This window comes from Gigantopelta aegis, chromosome 6 (assembly GCF_016097555.1).
Source record: "Gigantopelta aegis isolate Gae_Host chromosome 6, Gae_host_genome, whole genome shotgun sequence".
NCBI classification, from domain to species: Eukaryota; Metazoa; Mollusca; class Gastropoda; order Neomphalida; family Peltospiridae; genus Gigantopelta; species Gigantopelta aegis.
This window is the reverse complement of record NC_054704.1, coordinates 81,157,143-81,167,709: the sequence shown is the minus strand read 5'-3', so window position 1 is coordinate 81,167,709 and position 10,567 is coordinate 81,157,143. Positions and strand designations below refer to the sequence as shown.

General features: G+C 39.7%; 1 protein-coding gene across 3 annotated transcripts; it reads left to right on the top strand.

The window, feature by feature from the left end:
* Positions 1–411: 411 nt before the first annotated feature.
* Positions 412–10,056, top strand: LOC121376424. 3 transcript variants are annotated; one of them, XM_041504287.1, is made up of 7 exons: positions 519–547; positions 3,313–3,406; positions 3,966–4,110; positions 7,072–7,228; positions 8,687–8,746; positions 9,440–9,519; positions 9,898–10,056. In XM_041504287.1, exons 2-6 carry the CDS (start codon positions 3,396–3,398, stop codon positions 9,514–9,516), a joined length of 450 nt encoding a protein of 149 aa, XP_041360221.1. In that variant the 5' UTR covers positions 519–547; positions 3,313–3,395; the 3' UTR covers positions 9,517–9,519; positions 9,898–10,056. The 3 variants fall into 3 exon arrangements, with proteins under 3 accessions (XP_041360222.1, XP_041360221.1, XP_041360220.1); XM_041504286.1 differs by lacking the exon at positions 9,440–9,519 and having other exon boundaries at positions 528–547; XM_041504288.1 differs by lacking the exons at positions 3,313–3,406; positions 9,440–9,519 and having other exon boundaries at positions 412–547.
* The last annotated feature ends 511 nt before the right edge of the window (positions 10,057–10,567 follow it).

Sequence of the window (10,567 nt, the reverse complement as noted above, 5' to 3'; positions counted from 1 at the left end):
TCGAGCAAATCCTCAAATTTTAGTAAAAAAATATAGATATTTGGCCAAAATGAGCTTGTCTGAAACCTTATCACCATGTATTTCTATCACTCTAACCACCCCACCCCACCCCCACCCCACCCCACCCCACCCCAATCGGTTGTAAATTCTGCCTGCCCCCTCCCCAGCTTTAAAATGGGAGACCGTTCGCCTATAGTATGTCCAACATAACAAGATCATTCTTGTAGCTCTCGTCCACCCCACCACCCTGTGATGGTATGTGGAACCTCCCTAATTAATGTGATGGCCGAATCTTCAGATCAATACATTCTCGCCCGTGGAGAGTTGCTGCAATATACAATTATTTACATTAAGAACGGAGAGGAAAGACGTGCATGAGATTTTGGCACGCGCAAAATACGTCATTACGGAAGAACGTGCAAAATGTGACACATGAAAGTATGGTCACGTGACTTGATAGATAAATAGCTGAGACCGAGAAGCATTGACATTGTCGTTAGCTCATCCACTGGACACTGTTGTGGAAAGACCAAGAGTCAGGTTTCAAGTAGGTGTAACATTTCAATATTGTGTAGTTATACGCATGTTTATATTGAATGTTAATACTCGCCCAGGGTACAGATCGAAAAGCGTACAGACCGAAAAGCGTACAGGAATGTGAAGCAATGTTTAGCAAACAACAAGCATTTTTCTAAACAGTTTTTTGTATGACTTTTTTATGTAAATTGAAGTAAATAGACCTATTAGAAGAAAAACACACAAAATGTAATATTTCATCATAAATCTTGTTCAGCATGGATGTAAACATGACACGTCAGTGGATATTACATAGGCCCATTTTGTAAATTTACTAAATAAAAGCGTACCCTCCTCAACAAAGCAATATATAATACTTTAACAAAAAACTAAAATTAGCGCAATTTTCTTTATCTTAAGTTGTCCTCTAAAACTTGTGTTGGGTGAAACCGTGTATTTTAAATAAACAAACGTGTTGCCCGTCTGCTAAAACTGTCCACGGCTTGGCACAGAAACACAAAATGTTGGAAAATATGTTGCCACATACCGACAATCACTTTACGACTGTCCTATCGACAACATCATAATGTAGCCTTTGTATTTATTAACATAAAATGTATGAGGTCCGTAGGAACTGGGGTGGGTGGGGGAGGGTCGGGCCTAGGGGCTTGTTTTCCATCCCACGCCTGAGGACAGAAATGTATGTTTCAAATTTTCACTACTCTACATAAAAAAAAAAATATATAATATAATATAATAATATATAATATAATAATATATAATATATATATAATAATATATAATATATATATAATATATATAAAAATAAATAAATAAATAAAGATGAATATGTGTATCCCTCACTAGACTGCACGCGCACACGCACACTTCAAATATTGTTCCTACATGCCTGTACAAATGTAGAGGCAGTCTTATCTTCAGGATTTTGTAATCATGGTTTCAAACTTTCAGGTAAGTTTGCACCACACATTTGACATAACCCATGTTATTATATATTGGAATAAAACAATTACAATATATCAGTGTTATTTTATTTAATCATTCATGGAGGAACAAGTGATTTAATTATATTTTACGGCACATCAAAAAATAAGACGACCCAAGTGTTTCAACATCTGCCAACGGCATTCGGCTTTATGGCAGAAAATAAGTTTGAGAGTACGTAATAAAAACTAAATATTCAAAGGTATATGGGTGGTTATGGGTTTATACAAATTTTAAAGACGGCAATTCTTTTTACTTTTTTATTAATTTAAAACAAAATATATCCATTAATTTCCGATATTTTTGGGTACATGCAATTTTATCCTCCGTACCCTCTGGCAGAAACCCAGGGTAGGTAAACAATGATTTGGGTGTGGAGTATTTTTAATACGACGTAAAGTATTGAAAGGTGCTATTTTTATTATGCTTTAATAGTGGACATTAGCTTTAAAACAACCATTCCTTCTGGCCACAGTACATATGGTGTTCTGCCAAAGTGTTAGCATTTTAATGTTAATGTTAATCACAATATACTAACGTTAACTAACATGTCAATTCACGTTTTGAAGCAGTTTTGTGACGAGGTTAACAAACCCAACTAGATCAAGAGACTTTAGTATGGAGTCGTTATGGGTTGTCGGTGAAAATTAATTTAGGTAATTGTAGGTAAATGCGAACTATAAATATTCACGTGAACTAAATTGCAAAATCTTTATTATAAATTTTTTTCGATTTTCACATTTTCACATTGTCATGTTAATGTATTATATTTGTACTTATAGTTTACAACCGTCACACTGAAAACATTTGGCCCATAACTGTAATTAGTTAAATATGAGGTTGCCTCATAGACTGAAAATGATTAATGCTCATTAAATCTTTTGCAATTTTTTTTTTTTTGGACTGCAGTCTTGTTATACAAGTTTTAAGATTCTGTGTGCGCCATGAAAGAAACTAATCTTAAAATTAGTGGCGAGAATTTCACGTTGTGTTCCTTTGTATAAAAATGCCGGTCAGTCATAATTAATAAATCGGTTCTTTTACTTCGGTGGTTTAAATTTGTTAGTGACATAAATCGGTTCTTTACAAATATTGCACATAATAAATATACATAAATGGTATTTATGGCCGATAGTTTAACTGATAACTATATTTGGGAAAATAATTTCACCACTTGATTTGCAACTAAGGTTCTGAATCACGTAAACAAATTATTCATCCTAGTTTACGAACATTACCGATTTCTGACGATTAATTCAATCGTTATTGTTCGTAAAGCCGAAGTCAACAGCTGTTCGGGTTTGCGTTTTTATCAAAATGATAAAACGCGTTTAGTTGTGGCCCTTAGCTAGATGATCGCTAGAATATTTGTTAAATAAGATTCTAGGCAAATCATTTATTCCTTTCATGTTTGGATAGGTATTGTATTTTAAATTAATATTTTTAAATTAATATTTAGGCCTATGTTATTGGCCAAATTTTAATACTATCCTGAAACAATTGGTCCATGTGCAGGGTTTTAAATGCGCGGAGGCGATGAAGGGTATGTCCAAAACAAATGGACCAAAGCACGAACTTGCAACCTCGAAACATTTAAACCTTATAACAAATGTTGAGCAGAGCTGTAATATTAAAATTCGAAACGCGCTCTATTTTCTTTTTTTCTACAACTTACCAAAAGGACATTACTGTACTAAAGACCTTGGTGTGCAGACAAAAGCCTGTTGTACCCAAATTAGTGAAATCTAAAGCTCTTGTGCAGTTTTTTGTCCTCATATCTCACATTTTCAGAGCCCAACACTGGGTGCTATGCTTGATAACTGCAGAAATGCTATAAACTGTCTTGGACTTGTTAATAGCCATATCACGGGCTAATGACAAATGCGTAAGTAGTCTTCTATAATATATGTATACAATATATTAGAATCAACACCTTACTAACCAGCTATATAAGTTGGGACTACCAAGTAATACCCACCTTGGTCAAAGTTGGAGGTGTGCCTAACTTTTTTAAGTCCTGCCATCGCTGATAAATGTGTGGTTTAAATAAAAAAAAAAAAAAATAAAATTAAAAGCCATGATGGGTACAAATTTGCCTAAAAGAGTTGATACATTGAGGTAGGGGTTGTAGTACTGATAACCCATAGTTTTTGGTTGATATATACAATATTAGTGTTTATAACACAGACGTTAACATGGTCGCCTATGGGATTTTTATTTGGTATAGTACACCCTATAGTAACACAAACGATGACTTGGGAACATGGCCCACGTTGAACTACTGGAACGATTGTAAAGTTTGTAAAACGATAACACATTTGTTTTAATTTGGTTTAGACAGCTATGGCCCTGTTTGAATAAATTTCATCGAGTATATATTTTGACATTTCTTGGTACTTATTATGGCCTTAATTTATTGATTCGGTGCACATTAATGTTTTCAGAATGAAGACCTATTTCTTTGTACTTATGTCGGCCTTGACCTTGGTCCTCCAGTCCGTGGACGGCTTTGGCGTCATCAGCCCAGAAGACTGTCGGGCTTTCTGCTATGACTGCCAGAGGCGGATCGAGACTAAACGTGGCGACATGGTAAAATTTCTAATTTTCTAAAACTAAGTAATGATGGCCCCGTTTTTACAAAGCGATAATAGCTTTAAGATTACCTAATTTTGACAATAACTTAGTAATAAACTAACTAGACAAAGATTTCAAGTCTGTTAACCTTGTATGTAGGTTTTTAGTGGTCAAAATATCGTCCAAAAAGACATTTGTATTCATAACGTTTTGAAGTGTTGTTGGTAACGAAAAACTCCCCACATAGAAACATAGAAACCTGTCACGGGGATTCTATAATACCCGTAACTGAATAAAACACGATTGTCCAAATATCTCTCCTAACTGTATATCTATTAGATCTCTCTGTAACGGGCGGTATTTACCCGAGTATGGCTCGTCTAGGTATGATCAGAGATACGATCTTATATAAAGTATATATTATTATAGCACGTTTAGTTCACTAGAAAACACAACAAAACACAATACACTTTGGAATCTGTATTAACCTACGCTGATAAATGTACAGCCGCAGTAGTTAATTAATAACAATAATAACAACCCAGAACTGATCACTTAATTAGTTAATCTCTAGGTGTCTAGTTTACACAATATGCGAATCACTTCACCGTGACACAACACCCACACGTGTGATAATTGAGAAACGCTTCTAGAAGTTGTTAATTAATAAAGGAATTGCAGCTCTATTCCTAACTGGTTAATTTTTAATTAACCCTAACTACTCATTCAGTAACCTTGTAACACAGAATTAATACTGGTAATTATCACAAAGACAATAACCTACAGTTTACCTAGGTCTTCTAGGATGACTGGCTAAGCTTTATATTACCAAATACTCGTATAAATTTAGAACAATAAGTCTACGATTTACTTCGTCAGATGACCGAAGACACTGTCTAAAGAATATTGGTATAATACAGTATTAAAATATACTCTTCAAAAAAAGAAACGCAAAAGGGTACAAATGGGTTATAACTCCGATTTTATGTTTCCTACCGGTTCATGCTTTGTGAATATAAGGTCATTGCATGTCCCAAACACATTCCCACGGTTACATTCGATAAAACGCAGCTACTGTACAATAAAGTTCCAAAATGTGAATATTCGCAAAAACGCAGCCACGTGCAAACCATGTCACCACTGCACGTGCGTTGTCTGCACGTGCAACATGAACACCGACAGTATAAAAGTGCAGGGTGTTCGCTTGCCTGGCCTCTGTATCTGGCCGACAGTTGACAATCCAGGACATGCCACGTCTCAGTGAACCGCAGAGAAACAATGCCATCGGCCGACTAGACGCAGGCGAATCCAGAACGGCCGTTGCCAGGGCATTCCATGTGTCCCCAAGCACCATCTCCAGACTGTGGGACCGTTACCAGCAACATGGATCAACACGTGACCTCCCTAGATCCGGTCGACCACGGGTCACTACCCCCGGGCAGGACCGCTACATCCGGGTACGCCACCTTCGGGAACGATTGACTACTGCCACCTCCACAGCCGCAGCAATACCAGGTTTTCGCAGGATATCCGACCAGACCGTACGGAACCGCCTACGTGAGGTAGGAATTCGTGCCAGACGTCCAGTTCGAGGTGTCATCTTAACACCACAACACCGTCGACTCCGACTGCAGTGGTGCCAGATTCATCGACAATGGCCTCAACTGCGATGGAGACAGGTGTGGTTCAGTGACGAGCTCCGACGTCATGATGGAAGATGTCGCGTGTATAGGCGTCGTGGTGAACGTTATGCGGCAAACTGCGTGCAGGAAGTGGACAGATTCGGCGGGGGTAGTGTCATGGTGTGGGCAGCCATCTCACACACTGGCAGAACTGACCTGGTCCACGTGCAGGGCAACCTGAATGCACAGGGCTACATTGACCAGATCCTCCGGCCACACATCGTTCCAGTTATGGCCAACGCCAACGCAGTGTTCCAACATGACAACGCCAGGCCTCACACAGCACGTCTCACAACGGCTTTCCTACAGAACAACATTAATGTCCTTCCTTGGCCATCGATATCACCGGATTTGAACCCAATTGAGAATCTATGGGACGAGTTGGACCGACGCCTCCGACAGCGACAACCACAGCCCCAGACCCTGCCCGAGCTGGCAGCAGCCTTGCAGGCCGAGTGGGCCACCATCCCCCGGGACGTCATCCGTACTCTGGTTGCTTCAATGGGCAGGCGGTGCCAGGCAGTTGTCAACACACGCGGAGGCCACACCCGGTATTGACTCCAGATGACCTTGACCTTGGTGGTGTGTCCTATCACTTACTCCAATGGACTAGAGTGAATTGTGAACAATCCTGCAACATTTGGTAATTATCGGACTCACCATTCAATAATTAAATCAATTCTCCAAATGTTACGACAATGTGGTTTTGCGTTTCTTCTTTTGAAGAGTATATATTTAAAGTCACATCAGTCACATCAAGGTTATACAACAGAGCAGAAATAAAATATTTACCAAAGTCCAACCGGACTAACGTTCCCCCGGGATACCTTTCTATCGTTCTGTCCTTTTTGCTTCTCCCAGATATCTCTAAGCCCTAGCTATTTATTATAAAATCAGAAAATTGCCTGGGGGTACAAGGCGGTCCTCCCCTATCATCTGAATTTCCACCTCTCCCAGAGTCGGTATATTTTTCTCTGATCTCAGTCTGGCTGTCGTCATCGTCGCCAAATCACGGTTGTAAAAACCGCACTCGCAGAGGTATTACGTAACTACTCGCCACATGGCCTCCGCACCTGCTCTGGGTGTGTATTAGGCGTACCGATCGAGGACCGTCGCGCAGAAGTATTACGTAACAAGTTGCCCACCTGGCTAAGTGCAATTTGGAACTGCACACGGCCTTTTAAAACAATTAATATCGCCACAGGCGAAAACAAATTAAGAGCATGTACCGTCACAAAACCATTATACAAACTCTTTGCATGAATCACGAAGTGTCTTGTGACTTTTCTTTCAGTCCAAACGCGTAGCTGCAGACGAACTGGTCAATGTTCACGATGACCTCGACCTAAACGGTGATCGGTTTGTTGAGCTTGACGAGATTGCTCAAGTAACCGGTCTTAAAGTAACCAACTCGGTTCTAAAGACGACGTTCAGCGACGCTGATAAAAACCGTGAGTCTTATGCTTAAACTTGGGGGGGGCGTAACCATGATGGACGACGCCACACGAGAAAATACACGAAAATAAACAGAATTGCTAATTCACAAGAATTAACATTACGGTTTCATCGGTTGCAAGGCATTAGTTTATTAGTCCTCTACTGTGCCTGAGGACACTATTGTCCATCGGATTGTGCCACATAGTTTTCCAGACGTTTTTTTCTTTTCACAATGCCTAATAATATTGGTCAGAAATTGTGTAGCTATATCATGTATTGTTTCAGTTTGACTTTCATGGCGATTTACCCATTTTCCATAGTTATGTCCCTTGAATTTAGGAGAAAATTTTTTTGTGGGGACATGTATTGATTTAGCAGTACTCTCGGAATGCTGGTTCTCGTAGCTATTATCGTAAGAGGCACTCGTATCGTGTGGCGTCGCCTTAACCAAATGGTTGGAGTTTAAATGTGGAGGGACAATATTCTGTAACATTCAATTATGTCGGCATTATAATGGTGGTAAACATTGACGATATAATAGCTTAGTCGATAGTAGACTATTGGAATCGTGCTCGTCAAAGTCTGGGGGTCTAAGAGAACAAGCCCGTTGTCACCAATAAGACCTAGTAGAATACAAAAGATGCGTTATTTTAAAAGTAGTCCCGGAAATGCCTTTAATAAGTCCTCCCCACCCCCACCCCCCACCCTCGACCTCGCCCCCCTTAGAGCTGAAGTAAATCCTGAATTTCAGACAAAAATTATGAAATGTTCCGGGAAATTGGTGGCCTGAAACATTCCACCTTGCATTTTAATTTTACTCAATATTGGTTGTAATTAATGTAATTCATGTAGAAATGCGTACTGTTTGCAACCCTACATAGCTGTTTCGCAGTAATGCTTAAATCAATGTTGCCCACATTCGGCCACTTTCGTCCCAATTCGGGGAGTTGGGGTCGTACACTGAAGGCGGTGGTTGAACGGTTATTGTATAGTGTTTCGGTTGCATTGTCACTGCATTTATCAATGCAATGCACAGATACTAAAGGTATAATTACTTTGGCAGTTCCATCGGTTATCGACTACTTGTATGAAATTAGGAAACATTGAATTTTGAACATGATTTTAAAACTAAAATGAAAACATAAATTAGGTGTTACTTCGGTTCCCTTTAGACGCAGTCAACTAAGTCGATTAGTTTCTAAACTGAAAACGTTACTGCTTATTAAGTAGTGTAATGGGGCTTTAGTAAGTAGTGTAATGGGGCTTTAGTAAGTAGTGTAATGGGGCTTTAGTAAGTAGTGTAATGGGGCTTTAGTAAGTAGTGTAATAGGGCTTTAGTAAGTAGTGTAATAGGGCTTTAGTAAGTAGTGTAATAGGGGCTTTAGTAAGTAGTGTAATAGGGCTTTAGTAAGTAGTGTAATAGGGCTTTAGTATGTGGTAGCAATTTCTTAATTAAATCGATTTTTCTTCAGATGATGGAAAACTGAATTTGGTTGAACTGAAACTGTTCTATTCCAAGAGCATGGGAAAAAGTAAGTAACATGGTTCCTATCTGGATTTGAAAGCATGTTGAATGTTTATTCCAAGACTTGTATACCGCTCACATCTAAAACCTTGAAATGTCCTGGTAAAGCATAATTATCGGGGGGGGGGAGGTAATTTTATTGTATATATTACGGAACCACCGACATGGATTTTAGTATTAAAATGAGAAATTAACAATAGTCGTATAAATGTTTATTAAATTTTCTCGGGAAACTCCCTTTGGTGGAAGCATATTCAACAAGATTGTTGGCATAAAACAAAACAAATCTACAGTTGTCGTATACCACAACTATTGGCTGCTGCATTTAACACAACCATATCTGCTACATCCACTTGAGATTAATACGCTGCAAGTCTCTCCCATTGATACTAGTGTATGCATTGTTTTTGATATAGCAAGTCGTGGAGCACTGGACAGAATGAGAAAATGTAATGTCTGCATTTACATCTAGCTCTGTTTCCGCACAGGACCATAATTCAATGTTAATCAGTGTTTTTAAATAGGCAAATATTTAACACCTGCGATAACGTTTTAAGCATTTGTTAAAGATTGGGTGTTTATAAACTGGGGCCCAATTTTTATTACGCAGTAGACGGTTACAATGGGTAAATGTTACAAAATGGGCCTTAACAGTCGTACAACGTGACCCAAAACTGACGATTCCAATCAACTTTTGTAGGAAGTTCACATGGCATGAATAGGAGGGATGGCGGTGAATTGGCTAGTTCTCATCTCGGAGCCAGAGGGTGGGGCTGAAAGGTAGGGGAAGCCAGTTTTAAAAACCTGATCTGCTTATGTGCTGTAGTGTCGTTAAATGGACTTCCAAGAGGTTCATTTATACATGTTTAATGTGTAAATGTCATAAATGTAGTTGCCCATTTGTTGGGTCCCCAGTGGTCAAGTTTACCGATAATCCAAAAACAATTCGGTGGTTCTGACACACACGCACTCCTAAAATGTGTATTCTGCCGGTCGTCTATTTACTCTGGTGACTGTTTAGGCCCACTGGTGACTGTTTAGGCCCACTGGTGACTGTTTAGGCCCACTGGTGACTGTTTAGGCCCACTGGTGACTGTTTAGGCCCACTGGTGACTGTTTAGGCCCACAAGTCTTTGTATAAAATTAATTTTATTGTAGTGATCGAGGCTGTGGTGGATGAAGACGAGGAGACTACTGACGATGACGTTGCGGACTTCGATGCGACTGGACAATAACTAGGCTCTGAAGACTCGGTTGATCGAGCTAATGTCAACTTTGCACAACGCGCAAGGTCCCAATAAAATGTATAACACAAAAGCGGTCTTTGTCTTAATATGACCATCTTTAATCACTTGTTGTCGGCTTTCACAGCAAGCTGTGAACTTTAAAACACTGACGACGGAATTTCTGACGGAGGCATGGCTAGGGGTGTGGGGTAGGTCGGTGATGGAGCGCAGACTAAAGGAGTCTCCGGTCGTAAGAAAGACGACAAATCTTCTAACAAGTTTCTTACGACTGGTGAAGACTGTTATGTGTACAGTCCCTGGGGTGCGTTTAAAAAGATACAAGTTGATGGGGTCTCCCCTGGTTAGATGTTTGGTTTTTCCGGTGGCGACTGTCCACCAATGCCTGGCATTTATGCACGAAGGGTTTGTCCATAGACGATGAATTGGCATCTATACTCTATTATTTACCGGCCTCGGTGGTGTCGTGGTTAGCCCATCGTTCTACAGCCATGTAGGTAATGGGTTCGGATCCCAGTCGAGGCATGGGATTTTTAATCCAGATACCGACTCAAAACCATAGTGAGTGCTCCGTAAGGCTCAAT

What these genes read in the sequence shown, in the direction of transcription:
- LOC121376424 (XM_041504287.1), top strand. An exon ending in AGACTAAACGTGGCGACATG is followed by an intron (nt 4,111 to 7,071) that starts GTAAAATTTCTA and finishes CTTTTCTTTCAG; the next exon opens with TCCAAACGCGTAGCTGCAGA. An exon ending in TTCCAAGAGCATGGGAAAAA is followed by an intron (nt 8,747 to 9,439) that starts GTAAGTAACATG and finishes CAACTTTTGTAG; the next exon opens with GAAGTTCACATGGCATGAAT.